The sequence below is a fragment of the Mesoplodon bidens genome (assembly GCF_964165515.1).
Source record: "Mesoplodon bidens genome assembly, chromosome: 1".
Lineage (NCBI taxonomy): Eukaryota > Metazoa > Chordata > Mammalia > Artiodactyla > Ziphiidae > Mesoplodon > Mesoplodon bidens.
Genome location: NC_138176.1, coordinates 218,454,365 through 218,481,216, shown reverse-complemented (window position 1 = coordinate 218,481,216; position 26,852 = coordinate 218,454,365). Strand labels below are relative to the sequence as shown.

Sequence of the window (26,852 nt, the reverse complement as noted above, 5' to 3'; positions counted from 1 at the left end):
CCAAGTCTGAACAAACTATTAGGCGATGATGCCAGGCCAGTTTGGGGTTTACATCATATAGCGTGGGAGGTCAAAACCGGAAGATACACGAGCACAGGCTTGTTTTTAATTCAACTGCTTGAGAATGGAGTCTCAGCCATCTAGGTAGTATTCATGAAAACAGGACAAAATAGAATTTTCTGAGGATTGAAATGAGAGAAGCTGGGGGGAGCAGGGGATGGGCTGGAGAATGGGAGTCTTCTGATACAGACAACAGTGATTTGAACCAGATTTGCTCTTTTCATATGCAAATACGCTGTCTTCTGTACAGCTGGCATCTTCGCTGCTTCAGAGCAGGATCAAAGAGCATTTCCCGAGAGCACCATTGTTCCAGGCAGAGGCTCCTCTTCTCTCTCTCTATAGATTGTTCAATGGTACTTAAATTGAGAACCAGTACTGAGTGGTTAGTTTTAGTGTAAGCTTTCCAACTGTAGAAGTGAATTTCATCTTCTTGGCTATTTGTTGTTAAGGCCAACATTTTTTTTTTAAAACACACACAGATACACATAAAATATGGTGGCATATTTTTATGTTGTTTTGTTATGGGGGGAAAAGTAACACATTTTATTTCTGGACCTATTTCTCAACAATCTGAATCTGGCTTTTTACATCAAGGAAATTAGTTTAATTTATAAATGAGTCAGTTGTAACAAAATTTAGCAGTGGTGCTCAAATCTCAGTGTAGCAAGAATTCTGAAGCAATATTTCTATAACACAGTCTCTTCAATTCCCTCATGCAAATTATTACATATATTCCTCAATAACTCTGTCATCTGCTTTCTCCCTATGGCATTAGTCTCATCCTTTCCTCAAGTTTTATTTGGATTCTATTTTCAGGGTGTTGAGAGTCTTAAAATTCTCCTTACAAAGCTAAATCACCAATGAACATGCAGCGGACCAGACGGAACAGAATGATGTTATTGACAAAAAAATTAACTGGGCTACTGAGCTATTGGTAATAAATAAATAAATAGTCTTCATGATCTACAAATCTGACTGATTAGTCAAAAATATGGATATGGAACTAATGGAATGATGAGGCGGCACTAGGCACATTATTGTTCTGAATTTGAGCTAACACAAGGAAAGTTTAAGCCTAATGCCACCTGATGCATAATAAGTATGCAATAAATTGTGCTTCCTACCCCTCACCCCCATCTTCTCTGCATGCTTCCTTTATTATCTTAATTGAGAATAACCTTAAAATTTGTGTTATATTAGCATTTTTTTTCTTTTTTTTTATTTTTTGGTTGCACCGCATAGCTTGCAGGATCTTAGTTCCCCGACCAGGGTTTGAACCCTTGCACCGCATAGCTTGCGGAATCTTAGTTTCCCGACCAGGGTTTGAACCCATGCCCTGTGCACTGGAACTGCAGAGTCCTAACCGCTGGACTGCCAGGGAATTCCCTATATTAGCATTTTATTGTTGTAGGAAAGGGGCAAAAACCGTAGGATTCTTTCAGTATATCTAAGGAATTCTTTCATTAGGATGGCTTTATTTATTCATTTATTTATTTAGTCGTGTGTGTGTGTGTGTGTGTGTGTATTGATTCCCTAGATTGATTTCTTATCTTTCACCCTTAAACACTGAGTTGCTTTTTGCCCTCTAACTTTCTAGAAACCTAAAATTAATATTGTTTGTTCAAGTTATGTGGGTATACTTATCCTCCTTGAAAAGATTCCAATTTTGTATTTAGAACATTAATATTTTGAACTCAGTGTCTTAAAAGACAGAAGAAAACAAAACAAAACAAACAAAAAATGAAAGAATAAAGAAGAGAAAGAAAAATAAGTCCAAATTTTCTAATCACATTTTTCACACCAACTCTTCTCTCTACAGTTCTTTAATTTTCCCAACAAATATTGCTTATGTTGCCAGCTATGCATGGTCCACATACTCTTTAGGGAAGTATGTGTAAATTAAAATTTCCCACACAACAATGAAGGGGAAAATAGCACATTTTTGTTTTACTTCTATGAAGACTGAAAAAATGGTTACTTAACTGGATGGAGAAGCTGTAGTTTGTTAAGAGAGATGTATTCCTGACCCCCGTAGTCCCAAGTCTTATAAATATACAAGTGATGATTTTGATAACCTCATCTTTCCGAGTGATGAGAGAAACATGTTACTGAGGACATTTGAAATAGTAGAGAACACATAGCAAAGACATTTGAGAAAGCAGAAGAGAACACAAATGAGAAAAGTAATACCAAATGAGAAAAATTACAGAAAGTAGGCTCTATCAGTTGAAAGTAAGCTAAAATAAACAGGGAGGGCAAGATGTGATGCTAAGCTCAATGAATCAGGGACTCAAAGATTCTACAGAGAATACAGAATGAACATGGGAAAATATTATTAATGGGCATAAATCAGCTCAACATGATATAGAGCCACATTTTTCTAAGAAGTAGCCTTAAGAACATATTCAAAAGTGAATAGCGTGTTCCTGATTACTTATGAAATGCTCCTTGTGTGGATATTAGTATGAGTCCAGGACACTATACATTCTACCATTTTACTATAGAAGATGGAATTATCATGGAACGCGGTGCCCTGGGAACGAGGCAGTGTTGTCTTCTGAATCCACTCAGTAGATCTGAATTGTAGAGGTTCACATCCTAGGCTTCAGAAAATTGCTGTCTTAGAATTCCTGAGAGGAAGGAAGAATAAATAACAGAAAGGCAGAAGAAACTAAACGTAGGAAAGCGTATTGTACTGGCAATTAGCGGGGCTATTAAGCTTTTTAAATATAACATATATTTACATTGTATTTACATCTGTATTTATATATCTCTTAATGTATGATGTCAATTCATTTAGTCTAGATGTAATCACTGCTCTAGAATGGTAGCTGTGAAGCCATGCAAAGGAATCCAGTAATTTATAGGACTGGGAACATAACCCAAATTGGCATATCAGTTGATAAGTGGCATCTACTTTTCTGGAGTACAAGGAGCAAGGATATATATGTCACATTTTTGAGAAACCTAACCAAACATTAAGAATTTGGGAAGTAAATAGAAAACTGCATTCTAGGCAGCAAGAGACTTACCCACAGCCTTAGGGAAATGGCTGATTCTCTTAGGGATGGTAAAATAAGAATAGTGCTATTGGGGGAGCCTGGAGCTAGATGGTTATTTCCCTAAATCCCTGTTTGGATAAGGCCGCTTTCCTGTTCAAGATGCCCCCTATTCTCTGTACCCTGGCCCTTTTTGCCCTTGAGGGGCATGGATTTACCTCTTCCATTTTCCCTATGAAGAGTCTGGGGTGGGGGAAGAGGGGGGAAAGAAATGAACTTTCATCAGGGGAGGTTTGTTTCCATCAGGCTATATTGGGTTTGAGTTGTAACATTTTTTTTAATTGCAAGAAAAAGAAGCTTTATAAGCATTCACAGCCTTCTTTTTTTTTGATGAAGGAATGTACAGAACAGAGGAGCAAGTCATCCCATTACCCCTTGGGACATCTCACTTGTTAAGACAATGACTCGTTGTGGACCAACTTTCTCTAAGTATTTTTTATTTATTTTTTTGGCCATGTGGCATGCGGGCTCTTAGTTCCCTGACCAGGGATCAAATGCTTGCCCCCTGCAGTGGAAGCGCAGAGTCCTAACCACTGGACCACCAGGGAAGTCCCTCTTTAAGTAAAGGAACACTAACCTCCCAGATAAATCCCTGCATAGAGGGTGAGTTTACCATTTACATGTAGTACATCTGAGGTCAGACAGAAAATAAATAAAGCTTTCTGCTATTTTTGGCTTCTCATTTGGAAGTGTCTAGTCAGAGGTGAAATTAACAAGTATAAATGTGCACATCTGGTTTCACAGAAAGCAATATATTAATGATAACTATGATTGCTGAAATTAACAAATAATCCAGTAAGGGGTTTAAAATTTTTTTGTATTGAAAACAAGAAGGTACCAAGAAATCACAGGTATATATTTAATAAAATACTTTTATTAAAAAAGAATAAGGTTACATAAAATCAGGACCAACCTGGGATATCTTGAGCATTTAATTACTACCAGAATATTGAAGAGATAAAATCCATTTTTGTGCCAATGTATAATTATATTCATATCAATCTTAATATATAATAAAAGGATCTATTATGTGCCTAGCATTCAACATATATTACTTCATATAATCTTTATAGCAAATCTATGAAATCTGTCCTTTGACTTCCACTTTACAGATAAGACAATAAAGACTGAAAGAGATAAGAGTAATGTATCCAAAGTCACATAATTCCTTAGGCTAGATCCTGGTTTCAAATATAAGTTTATCCCGAGTTGAAAAACAAACAAGCAAACATTTCTTTTTTCTCTGTTTGCTCTCCTGTGTGGTTTCTCCTTTAAGCCTAACTTTCCTCTGGCTAATTTAAGAGCAGAATTGTAGAGATGTGGGAATTCATGTCAAAGTCTCCCTCCACCCGCCCCCACTTGTGGCCATTGCTTTTTCTAGAGGACTGAGGATAAACTTTGCTCGATGCTACTAACACTGAATGGCAGGAAGAGAGATGAGATGGAGTGGGGCAAGAAAAATGACCTGCCTACACAGAAGAAAGAGTTCTTAAGGGGAAAGAGACATTGCTTGGAGTCAGCCTTGAACTCACAGTACACCAGTGGCTAAGGCCACTGCCCTTGTGAAAGCCTGTGGCAGGCACCTCTGCTTATTTGCACACTCCATAGCCAGGGCAGGTCTTAGAACAACTAGGATTTAGCCAGTGCTGCTGAACGCAAAGGCACCTGAACCGACAGTTGTGTTCAAATTGATTATTGCTGGGGCTGAGCTCTCTGGTAGAAGAGTCTGGAGACAATTTTAGGCTTCCAGCCAATGTTGGCTAGAAGGATGGAACGGCTGTATGGACTCAAAAGACTTGACGTGCTTTAGAAATGATGGCTGAATGAAACAAAAACAGATCTTTTATAAAAATGGTATTTTGGGGTGGGCAGAATATTAATTCAACAAGAACCCAGAAACCCCCACCCTTTAGCTTCTGGATTCTCAGATATTAGAGGAATTATAGGAGCAACAGATGATATGCACTTCTCCCTAAGAATCCAAGTATAGCTTTAAGCATCTAGATCAGAGGTTGGCATCTTCTGGTCCTTAGGCCAAATTTTGTCACAGATATATCAGTTTAACTTATACAATGACTGGGATTTCAAGCTTTGGACAAATCCTCAAATCAAGCCACGTGGGCTTTTATCTCTTCAGGCAATGAATTTGAATGGAGGGCCCCTCTTTTGGTACAGCATAGGTTTCCAGTTTGCTCAGTGCCTATCCCTCTCCTGAAATATTGAAGCTCGGTTTGTTTTTATCATTACACTTCTATTGAGGATTCCCTTCCAGCAGAGAGCTGTCTGGATCCTGTACAAATCTGAGCTGGGAATGCCTGTGAGCATCTCATTCACCAGCACTGATGATGGAAAGTGAATTCTCACGTTGCCAGCTACTATAGCAAAGGTGACAGGAAAAACAGTCACTTGTAGCTCTTTTGTTTTTTTTCTAAAGAAAAGTTTCAAACTGTAGTTTAAAAAAAATTATTCATTACTTTTACATTGTGATTTTCCTCTTTTTATTAAAAAATAAACAATTCAGTGGACACAAGCACATTTGAATCCCAACCTATCAACATCTTGTATATTTAAACTCAATCGGGCTCTGAGAATGCTTTTAAATAGCTCAGTCCAAAACAAAGCCAATAAAAAGGCAGAAATAAAAGTAAAAAATCTACTGGTGAGTGAATGATGGTAGAGAGGTATTTACTTGTTACCACCCATTTGATTCAAGAATTCTCAAATAAAACGAAACAACCAAAGAAAAACCCTGAAGTATTCTTTTAGTCCTGTGAGTTGAAGGCCATTTATGCAGGTCACTCCCTCGTAGAGTAGAATTTTGTGTGGGTAATGGGTAGTGCTAAGTATGGCTGGAAAATTGATATGACTTTTTTTTTTTGATTTCTGAAAACAGATTTCTCAGGCTTCTTTAGTGGTTACTAAAAAGTTCCTATGCAGGTTATACTTTATAGTGACCCAGTCTCTGTGAAGCAATTCAATCACTCATCATTTATCACCCCTCCAGTGGGACAGTTTCAGTATGTATAGATCCATAGTGTGTATGGGTTTCACTTTACTAAATGCAATGACCCATGTACTAGTTTTATATTTACAAAGAAATATTTCACCTAATGATAGTTTTTTTGTTTGTTTGTTTGTTTTGTTTTGTTTTTTGCGGTATGCGGGCCTCTCACTGTTGTGGCCTCTCCCGTTGCGGAGCACAGACTCCGTATGAGCAGGCTCAGTGGCCACGGCTCACGGGCCCAGCCGCTCCGCGGCATGTGGCATCTTACCGGACGGGGGCATGAACCTGTGTCCCCTGCATTGGCAGGCGGACTCTCAGCCACTGCGCCGCCAGGGAAGCCCCTAATGATAGTTTTTAAGGAGCTGTCTGAATATGGCTGAACCAATAAAAACCATTGTACAGAAGAATAAAACAGTAACTATTAGTAAATGTAGGTATTGATATTGGTAAATATTAGTAAGCTTTATTTTGCATAGAAAAGTCCATTCATAAAAAGGGACCTAATTTCTTCCTTGCCTCCATCCTGAGAAATAGACAGATGAGGAAACTGAGCATCTAAGAGTTTGTGACTTAAAGGCACATAAGTAGAAAATGAGGAATCTGGGACTACAGCTCAGGAAGTCTGACTGGTATCAGGGGCTTTCCCTAACATCTTGCCATATAAAAGTAGGGAACAGTAAAATCTCTGGGCTGTCAGGAAGGAAAAGATGGACAGCCAAGATGTGACTTTAGTTGTTGTTGTTTTCTAGGCCATATTTTAGATCTAAAATATAAAGAAATACAAAGTGCCATTACAGTTGTTTTTACTTCATCAGTATTGGGGGAATCTGCAAATTGGGTTGGACTGAACATTTGAGTTTAATGGAGATTATCTCTATTTTTATTAGGAGTGAGTCTGAGAGTTTCGCTGATAAAATGGAGAACAGCAGCTCACTTCTGAGAACTAACCACAGCCCACAATCAAGCCTGATAAGAAATCAGAAAAGAATTAACTAACTTTGAGCAAACGTGTCATAAGTTCATAAGGTAGAGATGAAGCTACCAGCAGAAAGTGGACAAAATGCATGTGTGGGAAACAAATTGACTCCAGCTTCAAAATCTAAGGAGAGATATATGTCAATATCAGTAAATGGAGAGAGAGCTGTACTCTATGAGCAGAAAGCCAAGAGAATGAGTGATAAAATTAAACATTCATTAGGCAAGTGAAGGAAATGATCAAAATAACCACCAAAGAACAGTAAAGTCTAAATCTGTCTTTTTTTTTTCTTCCGGTGATATGTTGACATTATTGAAACCTTGCATCAGTATTTTCTAAAACTAGATCTCTTGGGTTAGACAGTAAAGAATTATGGCAGTTGGTCTTCCAAAGAGAGGTGCCATTGTCTGAGAGAGGAATTCAGTATGCCAAGAAAAGAAATGGAACTGCTGGGGTATGATGTAAGCAAACTACCAGAGAGTTCTAGTAATGTAAATGTGAGCACTTACTATTTCAAAGCCTCTAGTTCTTCGTATGTAAAAATGAAATAATAGTTCAGAGCACTATTTTGAGAAATAAAGCAATAATTGGCAAAAGGCCTCAAAAATAATGATAGCTAAATAAACTGTTGCTATTAATTTGTTCCAAGCATGCTTTCCTAAGCTTTCCTATATGGTTAGAGGCATATGGTTTAAATAAGGAACATTATAACAAAATACCGTACAGGAGTAAAAGGATCTCAAAGTCTGTCAAGAAGAAATTAAGAAGTTGAAGAATTTGCCCAGCATTGCTTAGCTAGTAGAACTGGCCGAAAACCAGGCCAGTTTCATTCCAAAGCTCCTGCTTTTTCCTCTGTTCCATTCTGCTTCTATAAATGAGCTGATCTGTAAGCAAAGGAAAGGTGATAATTACATTTATAATTTGCTTTGCTTTTCAAGTTTCAGGTTTAAGCCGTAGTACCTCTGTCCTAGTAGGTGTACACTGTTGCAGAGCCAGAATGTAGCTTAAATACTTGGGTCCTTCCCTCTCCTTCTGCACTGGTCAGAGGCATGAGATGTATATGGTATAGAGCCCAGCATACTCTCACCATGAATCCATGACCCGGGGCTACTGCTAGTCCCTGGTCCCAGCTCCAGCCTGACCCCAGCCCCCAGCTTAGCCTAATTTGAACCTCTTCCCTGTAGTGAGGACACTTTGCACGATACTTTGGGATCCAAATGCAGGTAGTAAAATTACTATTTCAAAGCCAGGTGGGGAAACACCTGAGCAGATATTGGACTTGCTGAAAAGGAGGGTTTTTTTGGACTTTTCTTCCCCAAATTGTAGGAATGATATGTGGGAGGAGAAAATATTCAAGTAAATATGGTATGGTGGAGAGCGTCTGTAATATGAGCCTGGTGTCTCAAGGGAAAGGTCTTACTTTTGTGGCCCCTGGGCAAGAATTAACCCATCATTTTTCTTCCACATTTCTGCCTCCCAGACTTGGCTGGAATCCTGGACAGAGGACGCTTTTAACCCCTCCACCTCCTCCTCTGCCCCTTGCCCGGGGCTTGCGTGTTGCTGTGATAGGGGAGCCTCCCTTCCCCGCGTCTGTCCCTATGTAGGACTGTAGGAGGCCAGCTCTAGTGACTAGATAGGTAAGGACCAAGTGTGCGTTCCAACATTTGAACTAATCCAGCCAGTGTCAATAAGCAGAAGCGTAAAGTTCCCCGGATGTGGCCCAAGTCAGTTTACTTAGTCTAGGGTGTGAATTAAAGCCCGGGGTTTAATGACTAATTAAAGTCGCTCAAAGCCCCTGAGCTGTGTGTGCAGGGTCACACATGAGAGCTGGGATCCGAGGGCAGTGGAGATTCGCCTGAGCTGCACATGTGGCCAGTGGAAATGAATTCTCAATTCCGCTCCGCAGCACGTGACTTCCTATTTCTGTAAGGTACTTCCAAGGGACTTCCTCTGTAAGATCAGCCAGAGTCCCAGAAGATTTCATTCAGCGCCGGCGCTGAGTTTCCTTCCAACCCGGGACAAAAGTTTTCCCTGAGATACGATGTTAGTTTCTCTTCTTTCTCTTTCCTTTGTCATTGCCAGCATGCAAGGATCTTGTGGCTCCTGTGCGTGATCGCAAGCTGAATACACTGGTGCAGATCTCAGTAATCCACCCAGCGGAGCAGGGTCTGACAAGATACTCCAGCACGGAAATTGTGGAGGTGAGCGTGCTGTGTGCCTGATTTACTCTCGCTCTCTCAGTCTCTCTGGATTTGAGCAAACAGCTGAAATACTTTAGATTTTGGCCTGCAGCTATGCTAGGTTGCAGTCCCCCGTCATTTAGGAAAGCATACCTGAGGTTACTAAGCATGCATTTGTAACTTACCAGAATAAACACATGGGGAAAGAACTTGCCTTTTTTATGAAAGACCTATTTTTCTTTAGTAAGTAGAAGGAAAATCCCCACTCTGTATCTTTGAATAGAGTACTAAATGGGGGGGGGGAATATATATATATATAAATTTTAAATTAAATGGAATGAATATTTCTTTGAGGGGCAAAAAAAGAAAGTTGTAAACTACCTAGAGGCGTTTTAAACCCAAGTGTTTATGCCCTTTTCATTTTTTCCTGTATTCTTTAGATTGTCTGTGGAAGCTTCATATTCTCTGCCTTTCGTGCATGTCAGAAGCTTCATATTCTCTGCCTTTCGTGTGTGTCTTTTTAAAGTATGATGTTTTTCAAAGAAAGGTGGATAATTAACTTGAGACACTGTAATGTTTCTAGGCAAAAGGTGTAAATATTATTCATCCGTTGAGAGATTTCCTATTTACATTTATTGTTGCTAATATAACACTCAAAATGTGTTGGGAGGAAACTTGTTATTGTGTTGGACCAGATTCAAAAGAGGAAGTGTTTCCCTTTTGATTATTTTGTTCTCATCACATATTTCACAGCCTTAGTGAATGAGTGATACTTATTCTCTGGGACTAAAGAAAATATTCTCTACACTCCTTAAGCTTTGCTTTTCTTCGACTTGGGAGCCCTTTCTGTTTTGAACGAGGAGTTTCTCTGCAAGAGTCTAAGCTGCCTACCCCAGACCTGGCTTGCTCAGTGCCATTTGTGGAATAAATGATTCAGACGAAACTCCATTCATTTCTCTAATGGGAATGACCCAGATCCTACACGTAGCCCCGACTCTGTCCTTGGGAAACTTTATGTTCCAATGCTGGTATCATTTGTAGTTAATGCTGTGGTTGAATAAACAAAAATAGTCTTATTCATTCAAGGAAAACTAAAATTGGAAAATTGTTCATTTATATGAAAACTATTTTCAAGCATTATTTCAACTTGATTATTTTAAAAATATTGTCAAAACTTAAAAGAAATTATTTATTTTGACACATTTATTTGAACATACATAGCTGTTGTTGACTGTTTCATTCACTGTGGGTTCCAGAGCATCTAACACTGTGCCAAACAAAAAGCAGTATTTGTTGAATAAAAGGAAGAAAGAATGAATGAATAAATTAATAACTTCAGCTTCCAGAAACTTCCCTAAACAACTGGCTTACAGAACTCTAGCAAACATCTCCATGATATTCAGTACTATGCATATTTAAATATAGATATAAAATTTAATGTTGGATGTCAGCTCTCTAAAAATGAATTCTGAGGCACGGAAAAACCCTGTGCACTGCATCCTGAACTAGTAATTTCATAGCCCCGAATGCATCATATTTAGCTTCTTTCATTAGTTTTCAAATCAGTCTGAGAAAAAAAAATACAGCTGAACATCTAAAAACAAATGGACGCTATCAGAGCATGGCTTTCAATTGAATCATTACAGAAAGGAAATAAAGGGACAGCGTAAGATTGCCAAATGGTTCTTGATGAGAAAAGAGCTTCATTTTAATTTGATCAGTCGATATCTCAGGTTATTTGCATAAATCACAGGTTATGTCCATTACATGTATTCTAAATGGACTGACAACTGACGCTAAAGAAGGGTGCTGCGTATAATGAAAATAAATTGTTTTTCAAGATTCTTAGCAGCTCTGACAATGATGAAGGGCATTTACTATCAACAGCTCTATCAGTACTCTGGGGCCCTGGGCCGTGTTGTTCCCTGTGGCCATCATCTGGCAATTCAGATATCTCTTCTAATAGAACCACTTCCTAGAAAAACAGACCCAGACACTTTCTGCATTCTCATGTGTCACTGCACGCTGCTGACTGCTGCCTTATTGAATCAAAGTTGTCTGCTTGTGCTGTTACAGGGAACAAGAGACCCACTGTTCTTGACTGGTGTCACATTCCCATCTGAGTATCCCATCTATGAGGAGACCAAAATAAAACTAACAGTCTATGATGTCAAGGATAAGTCTTATGACACTGTAAGTACTTGTACTTATTTCTTTCTTTGGGAAAAGCAGTAGGCTTTTCCAATCCATTGGGTTTTTGATGTAACTGGCATTTTTTGAAGAGGGGCTTTGTACTGTGTTTATGGTTGTCTTATGTTTATAGTTTGCTGGGATTTCTTTCAAATTCATTTGGCTTAGTGCCATACTGGCAACTGGTTAGGAGCAAAAGCTTTCAGAACAGTTTTTCCTCTTTTTCAGGGAGGCTGGCTGGATGTCTTGGTTTACATTTTTGTTGTTATGCTTTAGGAGTTGTTGAAGGAGCAGCACCGTGAGCAGAAAGCAAGTGGAAGAGCTTAAATAATGTTTCAAAACTTTCTAGATATTGTCATTATTCTAAAATGGGATTGATAAAGTGTTCTGCTTTCACAATTTATTCCTTTATGTACTGAATAAGAGAAACTCCCTCTGTTCTTCTGATGTTGTCTGTGGGACCAAAGCAAACAGAGGAGGAAGTAACCGTCAGCATGAGGCAGAAGCTTTCATTCGCCTAGTTACAGGAAGGTCATGTCAAGTCCTGATGGTCTTTTGTCCTAGGCTGTTCCTACTGGGTCTGACTTTTCCTCTGCTTGAATCAGTGGGTTCAAGTGAGACCGTTAGGTACCCAGGCGCTGCCTCTGGAGCCCACTCTGAAAATCCCTGGACAGGAGAGAATGTTATTGATAGGTGTTGAGAAGAGGATGGTTTAGCCCTCTTCTTTAAATCTCTCCCATCAGCATGAACTTTTGTCTGTTTTCAAGGCTGGGTGAGCTGTGGGAGTATTGATGGTCCACAGTGAAGTATAAGCCAGGAAACACTTTGAAGGCAGGTAGACCAGTAGGCTCTGGGAGAATTCTGCTTGAGGCCATGGGGTGCTGCCCGGCTTGGAGAGTCACACACACCTGGTTGAGGGGAAATGCACCTTTCAGCTCTGCCCTCACTAGGCATTTCTGTCTCGCTCATGAGTCTCTCTTTCCTTTTCATTCTTTACCCTGAAACATGTAACATAGGTAGATGGTAGGTATATGTAACAGAGAAAAAAATCTTCTGCATCGAAGGCATTCCTACTCAGCCCCAGAAAAGTTCATGTCTTCAAAACTGCAGAAGAAATGCCCAATGAAATGCACAGCACATATGTGGTATGGAAACAGTGATGGCGGTCAGGTAGAGCGGTTGAGAAGGCAGACTGTCTGGTTCCCATTCCACTTTGAGACTCTGGGAGAATTGATCCTCATTTATATTTACCTGGTGGGGGCAAAGGGGGTTTTGTAAAGATTAAATAAGCTAATATATGAAACATATTTAGAAGACTTAACAGCTACAGATTAATAAGTGCATGTTTATTATCGCTGTAGTTATTGTTTTGGCTACTGCCTTGTGGTCCTTCATAAATAGTAAAAATCAAAATGTGCTCAGTATACAAGTCATAATATTTTTTAGACTTATTTCTAGGTATATGGTTTTTTATGCTAGTATACAAGGTATTGTTTTAAAAGTACAGTTTTTAATTTTTGTTTGCTAATAGGTAGAGATATAATCATTTCTTTATATTGACTTTGTAGCCAAGGCTGCAGCCTTGCTAAATTCACATATTAGTTCTAAAGGATTTTTTTCATGGATTCCATAGAGTTTTGTAAAATACACAATTATGTTATCTGTGAATAATGAAATATTTATGTTTCCCTTTCCAATCATTGTGCATTTTATCTTTCCTTATTGCACTGGCTGGGTAGGACATTTAATACAGTATTGATAGAAGTGGTAACAGTGGAAATCCTGGTTTTGTTCCCAAACTTAAGGGGAAAGTGTTTATATATCACCATTAAGTATGATCTTAACTGTAAGTTTTTCATAGATGCCTTTTTATCAGATTGAGGAATTTCCCTTCTATCTATAATTTTCTGTATATTTTTGTTATCATGAATGGTGTTGGATTGAGTCAAACTATATTTTTCTGGTATGTGTTGAGATGCTGAAATGTTTTTCTTATATATTCTGTTAGTGTAATGAATTACTTTAGTTTTGTATGTTAAACCAACCTTAGATTCATGGAGCAATTTTTTTTCTTTAATTCACTGTTCTTCCACGTCTTTGCCAAGCTTCAGCCTAGTATGTGGGGGAATCAACCTCTGCTCTTCAGCCCTCGCCTTAGAGAAAGCCCAGTGCACCTTAGCAGTGAATCTCATTGCTCTTTTGTCCCCCATCCTTCATTGGAATACCCTCCTGCATGATGTGACATCCCATGGGAAAAAGTAGGTGGATGGGTGAGACTCAGGCTGTGGCTAGGGCTCCTAGGGATTCAGATTTCTTGTGCCAGGTCACATGGGCTCATTATAGAAATTCATTACAAGTTCAGCTGGTTTCTATGGAAGATCCTCTACTTCCTGCTACTCAGCCAAGGATGACACCAGCCCTGGGCATTTCTTCCTCTACTAAGGGTCTGTCACCATCTGGATTTCATTTCCTTTTGGTTTATTTATACCCTCAGTTTTCTGATAGGTTTAACAAAAGGTATGATTTGGTGGCATATATGACCTCTTCTCAGTGTAACAATGGGAGTGACAGTCTCTTGCAACTTTTTACATCTTAACCAGAAGCAGAAGTGCTACTTATTTAACATCTTCCCTTTAGCATTTATGCTGCTCTCTGTATATCTGCATTTCCATCTCTTCCTTTAATTTCCTCTTCTCTGTAGTTACATATCAAGTGCATTCCATTCTACCCTGCTCTTTACATTGTTTTCCCTTTTCTCACGTATTCCAGTTCTTTCTTTGTGCCACTATTCTCTGCATGGGCACAGTACTTGCTCTATATCATCTGTTTAGAGATTTTTGTTTTTTGTTTTTGTTTGGATTCCCACAATAGAGAAAAGGATATTCATCAATACCTCCTCACTTTCCAGAAGAAAATGTTGTTTGCATGGAGAAAGACTGGCTCTTAGACAATAACGTAAGAAAATAAATTGACTCATGAAGCAAAACATGCTTCTTACAAATTTCTGGGGGCCATAGCAGAGTGGCTGCTTGACTGTGAGGTAGCCACATCCTTATTATATGGAGATTAGCAGAACTGTAGTTTCAGTGTTTTCACCCTTGACTGTCTTCAGATGTGTGAGTTATGGAAACATTGTTTAACCTAGCTTAAAAAAGAAAAAAAAATAAATAAAACATTAATTAATAAAAGAAAAATTAATTTGTCTTTTTACAATTAAAGTAGAAATGGTTAGTTAAGGCCATTTCCCATTCTCTTTCCAAAACAGGGTAACTGTATGCATGTTCATCAAAAACATAGAGAAACTTAGTCTACCCTGTATTCCCTAATGGAATACTGAAATTGGTGGGGATTAGTGATCCTCGTAATATTTAAAGAGTTCTTGCAAGTTTAGAAGTAGGGTCAAAAAATTGAGCAAAGTATTTGACGAGCCAGTCCTCAGGAAAAAAAAAAAAAATCAAATGACCAAGAAACATAAAAAGTGTCCTAACTGTATTTTCTTGGAAACACAAATTAAAAGAGCAATGTGATCATCAATTTTTGCTAATAAACTGGCAAAAAATTTGAAGACCATTGCTGGCAGGAATGTGGGAAAAGTGCCCTTTCGTACAGTGCAGACTGAATGTAAAATTTCACAACTTAAAAAACAAAAAAATCTGCCAGCATCTAGTCAAATGAAAGGCAAGTGTACGTTTTGATTTAGCAATGTTACTGTTAGCTGTCAACCTCATAGATGTAAAGCCACCAGTACTTAAGGATATATGGAGAAGAATGTTTGAGCATTACTGTGAAAAATTAGAGGGAAAGTGTGAATAAATTCTGGTGTATCCTAATTAGGGATATTATGAAGCCTTAGAAAAGAACTATTAACTGGAGCTCTAAAAGTAGACTTGGAAGAAGATCCACAAGGTACTGCATACTTAGGAAAAGCATGATACAGAAAATAATGTATAAGAGAATACTATTTTTTGAAAATGAATAATAAAAAATGCCTTTATATATGTATGTGTGTTGTGTTTATAGTTAAGCAATATATAATTGTAAATGACTGTTGAGTATGTAGAAAAATATAAGAGAATAAATGCAGTGAATGGAATGGGGGAGAAGAGGATTAGATAATGAAAGAAAAAGAAAGAAAGGAAACAGGAGAGCATGAAATAAAATAATAGTATGATCAAACAATCCTGCTAGTGGATTTTCTGAAAATAAAATAAAATAAATGTAACTTTAAAAGGTAAGTGTCATTTATATTACTTCCATGCAAAATACATTGTCCTCAGAGGAATGTCACTTTTGCATCCTCAAAATTCAAAGCAGGAGGGCTGTCAGCAGCCTGGATGGGAGGGAACTGCTACAAACAAGTGGCCACCTATAGGAATGCTGGCAGGTGTGGGGCAGTGCCTGGGGAGGTGGCAGACCTGAGGGACCTACCGTCGGGGGGATCATCTGTAGGGAATGCAGGCAGTAGCTGAAAACCTCACCAAGGCCAGTCAGAGCAGAAGAGGAAGAAGATGGTCATCATTTGCATTACTTGATGAAGCCCTGGGAACTCCCTGAAATAACTAGGGGAACTTGTAGGGGACTCAAGGATCTGAGATCACAAGTTGGAGCTCCGTCTTCCGGTGCTGTTGTAGTCAGTAAACTGGATAATGAATTCATGCTTCCAAGTAGATTTAGGAGCATTTATTTATTTATTTATTTATTTTTAACCTGCTAACACCTATCAAATGATCTGATAACCGCCCACTGGGATTTGTGAGTCTAACTTGGACCTGAACTGAGAGAGAGTTTATTTCTGCTTCCCCTTATGTCCCTCTGAGATATTGACCTCATTCTGATAGTTTTCAAGCATTTGCGAGTTGTTACCATTTTTCCAGTGGCTTAGGCTGTGAGTGCCTGGCTGGCCAGCTCTGTCTCATTCATGCAGCAGCCTTCTTGGCACAGCTGTGAGGGCAGGTGGAAGCTTAGGGAACATTCTATCTGATGGGGTGGATCCCTGAACAGCCCGACGTGGGCACAGAGAACATGTGTCTTGCATTGGCTTACCATTCCTGCTTGGTTTTGCAAAGCTGAAATGTGATATGTTGCCAAAACATTTCTTCTGATTAGAAAGGAGCAGAAACTAGTGATTTAAAAGGTCAGTGTGCTATACAGCTCAGAATAGCTTTTAATTACCTTAAGTTTATATATGCAGCACAGTGGGAACAAAGGGAGATTCTAAAGAAAACTAGGCTTTCTTTAGAGTCATTTGAATGGAACGATAATTACAGCTAGGTTCCAGCTGGTATTTAAGTTCACCTGAGAAGTATTTTTAAACATACGGAGAAAAGTCATGTGTATCTACCAAGGTAGAAGGTGAGGCCACATTCTGAACAAAGTTGAGGGACATCTGGTTCCACATCACAAAGATTTTCTTCTCAAGTTGCTATGAGCCGGGTTACTCAGGTTTCATGGCAGTAAGTCAAGCTATCTTTTAAGATGTGCCCCTTGAGGATGGAGCTAAATGCTGAGGGGGCCGATCTCCTAAGGAATTCAGTGTGTGAGTTCACAGAGATACTGGTCTTTCAGACAAACCTGGGTAATAGTTTTTAACCAGGAGAGAGAGAGAGCTGCGCTTGGAAGACACTATCAAGATTTGTTTAATCAGAAGGGGTCTCTAAGGATATTTAAACTTTTAAATAATATACTGATAATTTTTTAAACTGCTGTTTTGTTTGTTTTGAAAAGGGCACTGATAGTCACCTTAGCATGTTGGAATGTGGGAAAGCAGTTTCCCAAGAAAATCTTAATTGGATAGGATTTAAGTGTAAACAAGAGCTCACCCACCTTCCCCCCGCCTGCCCACACTCAGGGAATTTGGAGCATGTGTTATGGCTACAACATTTGCTTTTCATTCCTAAGTTTAAATTGAGGCACAGTGAAATGTGCATAGCAGCTTGCTGTGGCCTCCAAGCAACAAAGAAACTGAGGGCTCATATCAGAAACTCTGGACGCGTGCTTGTGTCTTCATACCTACATGTATAACAGTTTTAAATATGAGTATGTACACGGAGTAGAATTTACAAATTTGTATTTATGTTCATTAGGTAAGGCTTTAAAGCTGAAATTCCAGGATCAAGTTCATTTGTTGCCATTCAAGGCCAAAAATATGCTTAGGGCAATGTTAATATTCAGAGAAATGTTCTTCTGTTTGTAAAGAGAACCTTTTCAGTTAGTGTAGGCTTAAAGGCAGAAGGATGTCTTTCAAATTCTGTTTTATTGCCTTCCCCATTCTGCTTTCCCCAGCACACACACGTAATAGTTGCTTCCCCTTGGTATTAGCGTCTTCGACTTTGAACTTGCAATCTAAATAAGTATCTGAAAAAAGACAATACCAAACTGGAGATGAATTATTGAATTGTTATAAGAAACCATAAGAGGCATTTGAAAACCACACCAGTGGGTGCAAGAGCAAGGTTTTTGAATGCCATTATGGGAAAATCAGGTTCACATCGTGTTGGAAACAAGCAAAGCAGGGACGTTTTCAAACTTGGGATCAAGGATACAATTCTCTGTCCCCTCAAGGATCCTTTCCCAGTCATGATGCCACATTGAGAATAAAGAACATCAAGTTTAGAATCAGAAGCTCTAATCTAAAATCAGCTACTTAGTTGTGTGGCTTTAGACAAGTTACCTTTTTCGGGTCTCAGTTTCCCCAGCTCTGAAATGGAAACCATAATACTTGCTCTGTCTACTGCTGAAAGGAAAAGAGGCTAACACATGTAAAAGTGCTTTGAAAACTAAAAATACAGTAGAAATGCACATCTCATCATTGTTTACTGCAGATATTATTCTTGTACTGAGGGCATTCTTTCCCGAGTGACACTAGTGTATTTCCAAGAGAAGGGTTAGTGGTTTCCTGGTATCAGACTCCTCAAGGCTGACCACGTTTCCAGTGAATTGATCAGTCTGGATATCTTGTCAGTGTTCTCGTGAGATGATTTGTGGCTGGGTGCTGAGCCTATGCTGGTACACCAGAGCTGTTTCAGTTTGAAACAAGTGACTAGCAATGAATAAGAATCAACTTTCTCTGTTCTTATTTTAATATTTCATTAACCTGATACTCTGTATTCTGATACTCCAATATTCATTTCCTGAGTATTTCTTTACAAAAAGGGAGAAAAACAGCAAAAGATAATGCAAGGCATGTCCACATTTTTCATTATAAGAGTCATTTTGATACCTGACTCTCATTTTCTGACTTGGGTTACAAGGGACATTGTGTCTATGGGTCTATCTTCTGAAACCACACATGAGAAAGAATGAGAGAAAAAAAAAACCCTCTTCTTTACGATTCACTTTTCAAATCATACTTATACAGATGGTCTGACCAGTGAATCACCCTGTACCTCTTTTTCACACTTCCAACTCTGAGTCATCATCTAGTTTGATTTTTTTTTTTTTTTTTTTTTTGCGGTACGCGGGCCTCTCACTGTTGTGGCCTCTCCTGTTGCGGAGCACAGGCTCCGGACGCGCAGGCTCAACGGCCATGTCTCACGAGCCCAGCCGCTCCGTGGCATGTGGGATCTTCCCGGACCGGGGCACGAACCTGTGTCCCCTGCATCGGCAGTCGGACTCTCAACAACTGCGCCACGAGGGAAGCCCCCAGTTTAAGTTTTGAGACATCGTTCTAACTGCCCCAAATGAAATGCTTTTTTAAGATTCTTTGACCTTGGATATAGCAGAAAGTAAAAGTGGAGAATAAAGAATTATTTTCTACCTTCATTACAATCTTCCTTGCTTTCTTAAAACATTTGTTAGATGGAAGCAGAATGTTTCTTCTCTAGTGTGACTTCATGAAATTCATGAATGCTTAACTAGATGAGACTGTTTGAAGGAACTTCTGAGACCAAAGCCACCTAAAAGTTATGAAAAAAAACTTCTTTTTGTTTGTTTTTCTTCTGCAAGGCAAATGGCTTAAGCATTTAGACTCTCAGAAACACCAAAGATAAAATAGAAGAAAAGGCTTAAGAGTTATTAATTAATTAAACATCAGACCAGAGTACAAGTAGTATTTTTAGATGGCAGATTAAAGGATAGGATTAACTTACCCTATAGCTATATGTATTACTTCACCTTTTACAGCAGTGCTAATTTTATTTGGGACATCACAGAAAATAAAGAACAAATAAATTACATAAAACTTCAATAATTACAAAGAATTTGTACATGTAGTATTACAGTTGAACCTCATAGAGACCCTGTTGAGTCAGAGAGCTAGGAAGTAAATTTAAATAATTTGTTCAAGGTCGTATTGAAATGTCAACCAGAATCTGAATCTTCTGTTATTGAATCTATTGGAGTGTGGGAGGTTTTTCAGGAACAGTGAGTTTCCTAACTCTATTAATAATTTGAAGTTGATGATGACTTTCAGTCAAGCTGCTGCTGAAGGGGACCACCCTTGTAAATGTGGTTAAGAACTTCCTCTTTAAATTGACCTCCAGGAAAGGGAAGAGGCGTTCTGAAGGCTCTATCAATATCTTGAGTAACTGCCTTAGATAATGCATCTTTCTCCTGGGTCAGCGTATCTGCCTTCAGGTGCTGAAATGCCCTGATGACCTTTCCATTGTTCATTTCAATTTGATTACGCCTACCTTGGGTTCCCATGTAGCAGCTATAGCTACGTTAGTGTTATTTGGTGCCTGTCTCAGGTTAGCTGAGTTACAGCTTGTAAGACTTCAGTGTCGGCAAACAGACATCCTGGAGGAGCTAAGCCACGTTGCCAAGTGATCATGAGATCTTATTCTAGGATGCTGACAATGTCATGATAAAAATAGTCAAATGAGGAAAAAAGCTGTATATCTTAGTGCTGTTTCCTCTAGTTGGAAGTTCCTAGAGATTATTTGCTCTGCCCTGTTTAGTCATGTCACAATTTATTAATTCACTTAAGTATTTTTATACTTATTCTGTGAAATAAGAAATATTAATATTGGCTATATTAAGAAAACACAAAGATATGACAAATGCACAGGCTTCTTTATATTAATTTGATTTTTGCTACCATAAGATTGACATACAGATGAGATATCCATGTAGAAATATCTAAGCAATCATTTGTAAATAGGTGCATGGAATTAGGGGAAAGTGACAAGATTTATATTGTCTGGAAGCACCTAACAGTCACTTAAAATTTATTTTGTATTTTTTCTCGCACAGCAAAGGGGAAAGGGGAGTATTATCTCATTCTGTTCTGTTTCCTCAGGAAAGCAAACTTGTCCCAGACTTTTTCTTGCATTTCATTGGCTAGAATTGTGTCCCATACTCACCAGTAATAGCAAGGGAAGTTGAGAAAACAAGTCTCTGTTCTTTCAAACTTTCTTTGTTGGAATTTGTAAAAAAAGAAGCAAGTTGGAAATGACTTTTTAAATTATGAAGTAACCATAGTATTTGGAATAAAGATTTAGAAGGCACCTTTATAGACGTGATTTTTGAAAATCAGAGAATCAGGAAAGAGAAATAGGAGAAAGTGATCAAAGTGAGAACCTTGGGAAATAGTGACTATGGAGAATGAGAGAACCAGGTTTTCAGTAAAAAGATAAGGAGCAACCTCACAGCCATTAGGATGGCTATTGTCAAAACACCAGGAAATAACAAGTTCTATTCCTCCATGGCTAGGGTGTGGAGGGACTGGAACCTTTGTGCACCATCAGTAGAAATGCAAAATGGTGAAACTACTACTGAAAGCAGTATGGAGGTTCCTCAAAAAATTAAAAACAGAGTTGCCATGCCATCCAGCAATCCCACTTCTGGGTGTATATCCAAAAAGTTGAAATCAGGATCTCAGAGATACTTGTACAGCCATGTTCACAGCAGCACTATTCACAGTAGCCTAGAGGTGAAAGCAACCCAAATGTCTATCAATGGTTGAGTAGATTAAAAAAAAATGTGGTATATACATACAACACAATATTATTCAGCCTTGAAAAAAGAAGGAAATCCTGTCATATGCCACAACCAGATGGATCTTGTTGACATTGTGCTGTGTGAAATAAGCTGATTACAAAAAGACAAATACTGTATGACATCATATATATGAGGTATCTAAAGTAGTTAAATTCATAGAAACAGAAAGTAGAATGTTGATTACCAAGGGCTGGGGAGAGAGGGAAAGGGAAGTTGTTATTTAATGAGTTTCAGTTTTGCAAGATGAGAAAGTTTTGGAGATCTGTTTTACAACAATATGAATATACTTAACACTACTGAACTGTCTACTTAAAAATAGTTAAGATGATAAATTACAGGTTATATATTTTTTTCCCCACAGTTTAAAAAAAAAACAAACCTACTTCAGCTTTCTACTTTGGTCAGTTTGGGCTGGGGCCCAAAAAGTTGAATTTCTAACAAGTTCCCAGGTACTGCTGCTACTGCTGATCCACTGGTCATACTTTGGGAATCACTGCTCTGATGTAAGACTTATCACTCAATCCCATAATCCTCTGTTTATAGTCTAGCTCTCCTTCAGACTGAACTCTTAGAACAGGTACCATTTAGGTTGTCTTACATCCTCAGGTTCTAACCCACTATTTGTTCCTGAATAAATTGGTGTTGAATAAAAAAAGATAGGGAAAAAAAGACTTAAAAAACCGTAAGAAAAAAGAAATGAAGAGAACCAGATTGTGCAGTGCCTTAGAAACCAAATTAGGGGGAAATTTTAAGATAGAGATGAAGGTTAGTGTTGCCTAGTGCTACAGAGATACCAAGGAAGGTGAAAAAAGATGATTGGATTTAGTGATTAGGAGGTCAGTAGCCTTTCAGAAAACAGTTAGAATCCAAGGGATCAAGGAACAAGTGAGGTGCTAAGATTGTAAATACTGGGTAGCAAAAAGGAGACAGAAGAAGGAAATGTGAGTGAACTCACAGAAAGCTTTTAGTTTAGGGTAAGTTTGAACACATTTGTAGAGAAGAACTAGACCACCTAAGCAAACTGCAGGAGTCCCCAGAGATTCTGGGGTAGTGGGAATTAGGGGTTCCAGAATAGGGAGCTGGAAATTTCTTGATAATTAGTCTTGCCTTTACTCGAAATTCCTGATTTATTCTTATTATTTTTAATTTCTTCTACAGCAGTATTTATGTTACAGTCTCTTCCTTGGGTCAGTTTACCAAATGGGAAACAATGAAATACTTGGCTTGAACCTATTTCATTTGGGTAACAAGAGGAACTGACAAGTATTTTTATTATGTGTTTGGAGATTCTGATGGGAAAGAAATCATGTTATGTGAAGGTCACCAGTAACGTGACTTCCTTAAGGAACATAAGATGAGTGTTGCCTAATCATTTCTCAATAAAAATTTATTTTAACTAGTTTGACAAGCCCCAGGAATCCAAAATATTTATGATAAAAGAAACTCATGTGGAAGAATGAGAGAAAGAATATATATGAAATTACATTCAGTTATGGCTTATATATTCTTTTCCCATAGCATCTCAACAATAGTGCAAGACGGAAAGCCCTCCTCTCTTTTGGGGGAGATCCTTCTTTTTTCTACATCTTCCAAAACGTTTACCCAAATGGGTTTTGCTAAGAAATCTGGATCATTGGGAAAAAAATTATAAGGAGAATGTTAGCATGAAAAATGCATCTTTGTTTGGAACTATAGTCTCTGAGATTATGTCTTAGGTTGTGAGCTGTGCTCATCTGAACCAGGGTTTATTTCCAGGTTCTGACATTAATTCTGTAAGTGGGGGCCAGTTACTTAATCTTTCTGGCCCTCAGTTCATTCAGCAATGAAACGATAATAGGAGTAAATATTACACAGGGTGGTTATAAGGACAGAATGAAACGATTGGTGTAAATCTTCTCGTATAACAACTGGCATGTAGTGGCTGCTCAGTGCAGGCTAGCTGCTACTGCTGGGGTTCTTAATATGATGATGATGATGATGATGATGATGATGATGATGATGATATTTATATTTTAGCACCACAATTAACTTTGGAAAAAGTTTTGTGTATTTTTTTTGTTTGCTTTAACAATAATTGCAGAAAGACTCTCAACTGGGAATGTGATAAAACCTAGTATTTCCTAAATGGCTGTTTACTTTCCATATTTAAAGGAGTGTGAGTGAACATACAGAAAGATCTCATTATATTTTGAATGTACGATCATCATTATCCTTATCCTAATAACAACAGTACCTTTATAGCACTATTCTGTATCATGCACTGTTCTCTAGGCTTTCCCTATTTGCTCATTTAAGTTTCACAAACTACTAAGAGATAGATACTATTAGTATGACCTCCATTTTCCAGAAGAAAAAATTGAGACACAGGTACAAAGCCCTTAAGTAGAAGTGTTCAGATATAAACCAAGACATTTAGCTCCAGAGTCTGTGCTCTAATTAATCACTACATTTTAAATGACAATAAGTAACATGGTAAATAATACTTATTGTCTGGATATCTATTATATTTTACCATGAGAGTGTTTTTAGTTGTATAGTTTAGGTCTCAAAGGGAGAAATTCTAGCAATTTCACTAAAATATATTTTTCTCTAAGTGTTCAAGATTTCTGATCTTAGAATTTCAGCACCTTAAAAGGTCAAATGTTGTTACTCTATTCATCTTCTCAAACACTTTCTGCTTTATGAAAGGGCACCCATCTATTCAATATAGATGCAAAAGTAGAATTTATGACACATACAGGTCTTGGCTCTTCAATCAGAGTTCTTTCCACTATGCGGCATTACGTAGAGTCAAGTCAGATTCTCAAAATAGTAATTGTGAGAGCCTGCAGCTACTTGAGACCGATCTCTGTTCTAGCAAAGAAAAGAAATGATTCTATTTAAAACCCTCTATATTTCAAGTCCAGGAGAGAAGTGCACTGTATGCCCTTGTATTTATTTATTTACTTGTAGGCAGATACAGAGGGTAAGTCGTTGGTATCAGGGCTGAGACTGAGATAAAATCTACTTAAGCCATCACGTGAGATACTATCTGTGGTGATTCCAAGGCAGCAGCAGTAAAGATGCTCAGGTATTCACTTCCAATACAAGAAGACAGCTAAAATGCCTTCCCGGAGAGGAAGCACTTTTGCTGAAGTTAGGGATGGGAAGGATGTCATCAACCTTACTTATTTGTTTCTGAGAATGTGTCAAGCTGCTTGGTCAGAGGTACACTTCCCTACCAACTGTCAGAAGCCAGACTGGAAACAAAGTAAGGACTTGTGAAGGGAAAACTGCCCATCATTGAAAGGCCTGCCAAGCCTCTCTGCCCTTTTCCATTGGAGAACCAAATCCAAGTGATATTTGCTGCTTGTTTTTTTTTTTTTTTTTTAATTTTTACTTTTCTTCAGTGTAGAGCATGTGTTACGTAAATATAAGGCTTGAGTATCCAGTCAGAATCAGAACTACTGTAAATATAAGGCTTGGGTATCTAGTCAGAATCTGAACTACTTTTATCAAGGTGATTTATTTTTAAGGAAAATCTAAAAGAGATTTAGAACTCTACACAAACTCCATGGGGACTCATTGTGCAGAGGTTGGTGTGCTTCATGAGACTGGGTGATTTTTCAATGTACCATTGTCCCAGGCTGGTAATTGAATATTGTGAAGGCGTTTATTTATATCTAGAACATGGACATTGGGGAGGAACAGACTTGGGTTTGAATATTGGCTGTTTATGAAGACCTTGAGCATTTAACCCTGGGTATTGAGTTTTCTCATTTCTAAAGGGAGGTATGAATAAGAATATGAATATAAGCTGTGATATTGTCTAGGTAGTCAACATGTTTATTTCTACTGGCATATCGATGTGTTCTGTCAGAAGTTTTGTAGGCATGTGGCCTAAGCCAGGCCAATGGGACATTAACTGATCTATCAGGATTTTGTTTTGCCTGGAAATTCTGGAGGAAGAAGCCCTTTTCTTAGGATATGAAATGAAGTTCTCAACAGTTTTGTTGTTTCTGTTTGAGAATCTGTTTGAGAACAAGAGGGAAAAATCAAAACCCCAAGAGTTCGGATGATATTAACACCAGGATTTAGGTGTGCCTGAACAAGAATCACCACTGTATATTTAAGGGAGTTGACAAATTCCAACATTCCCTACTTTTCTTTCCCTTTCCTCCCTCCCTCCCTCCCTTCCTTCCTTCCTTCATTCCTTCCTGTTGGCACCTCCTCCTCTCTCACCATCACCTGTAAGAAACATCCAAGCTCCTTAACCTGGCATACACGTCTCTTCTTGAAGTGACCCAGGCATATTTTCTCAGCAAATGTCTTCTTTTATTCTTCTACACATACCTGGAGTCCTGTATTTCCCCCAAAGGCTTATTTTTCTTGGGTTATTGGACATCCCATCATGTCTCTATTCCTTGGCAATTACTCTTTTCCCTTTCACCAATTCTCCTCTTATACTCACCTGCCTATTATGTCCTGTGCAGCTCCTTTGGAAAGCATTCCTTGATGTCTTTTGCCATTAATTTAGATCATTATTTTCTCTGAGCCCATAAGAGTTTGTACAAACATATGTTCGAGCAATCACTTGGGTGGTTTGAGCATTTTGTTTCTTTGAATGCCCAGAACATACACCTTTTGACTTACAGTAGTATCTTTCACCATTCTGTAGCCTCACTGTCTCTCAGATTATGTGGTTTAGGAACGAACAAATAAGTATGTACAAATAACTTTTTTTTTCATAAATGGTTACGTGCTATACAGGCAGTAGTTATTATTATACAGAACATAAAGGAAAAATATATTATTTACTAATATTACATGATTGAGGGAATAGGGATGCCATTGTCCAAAATTTTGAATATTGGAAAAGAAGGAAATTATTATTTGGCTTTGGAGACACTGAATTTAAGTTGATAATGGTACTACTGAAAGTACCAGATTTTAACTCAACGTGTGGAATAAGATACAGAGAAGAATCCACACTTGACACTAAACCATTTATTATTATTTGTGACTCTTATGTTACAGTGTTACTTGGAAGATATATGAGAAATTAGGTGTTTTAATTCCAGAAGCAGGGACAATGACCTTTGTTTTAATGGGTTATTTTGTATTTGTAAATTCCAGGGAATTGTGTGCTAAAGAAAGTTCATTCCTCCATCTTTAATCTACTTGAATCAAGGTAGGAAAAGTCATGCAGTTATTAATCAGACAAGAACTATTGAACTCTCATTTCTGGATGGAGATGGAAATAGTTAGGAGGAAAAAAGGGTATAGTGGAGTCAAATTAGACCTCCCTTCATGACTCTGTATACACATATATACATACATATGAATGAACTAATCTAAAATGTTAATCAATAAAAAGATATAGAACATTCATCCTAGAGAAGTAAATTAGAAGCATTCCAAACGTAGATAATTCTATTTTTAATAAAAACACTGTATCCCTTCAT

At 38.2% G+C, this 26,852-nt stretch overlaps 1 protein-coding gene across 3 annotated transcripts in view; it reads left to right on the top strand.

Moving 5' to 3' along the window:
• Positions 1–26,852, top strand: part of INPP4B (inositol polyphosphate-4-phosphatase type II B) — an 886,823-nt gene that overhangs the window by 551,151 nt on the left and 308,820 nt on the right. For all 3 annotated transcript variants that reach the window (XM_081245267.1, XM_081245268.1, XM_081245266.1), the window contains 2 exons: positions 9,182–9,300; positions 11,356–11,472. In XM_081245267.1, the coding sequence (XP_081101393.1) occupies positions 9,182–9,300; positions 11,356–11,472 (236 nt within the window). The remainder of the gene's footprint in view (positions 1–9,181; positions 9,301–11,355; positions 11,473–26,852) is intronic.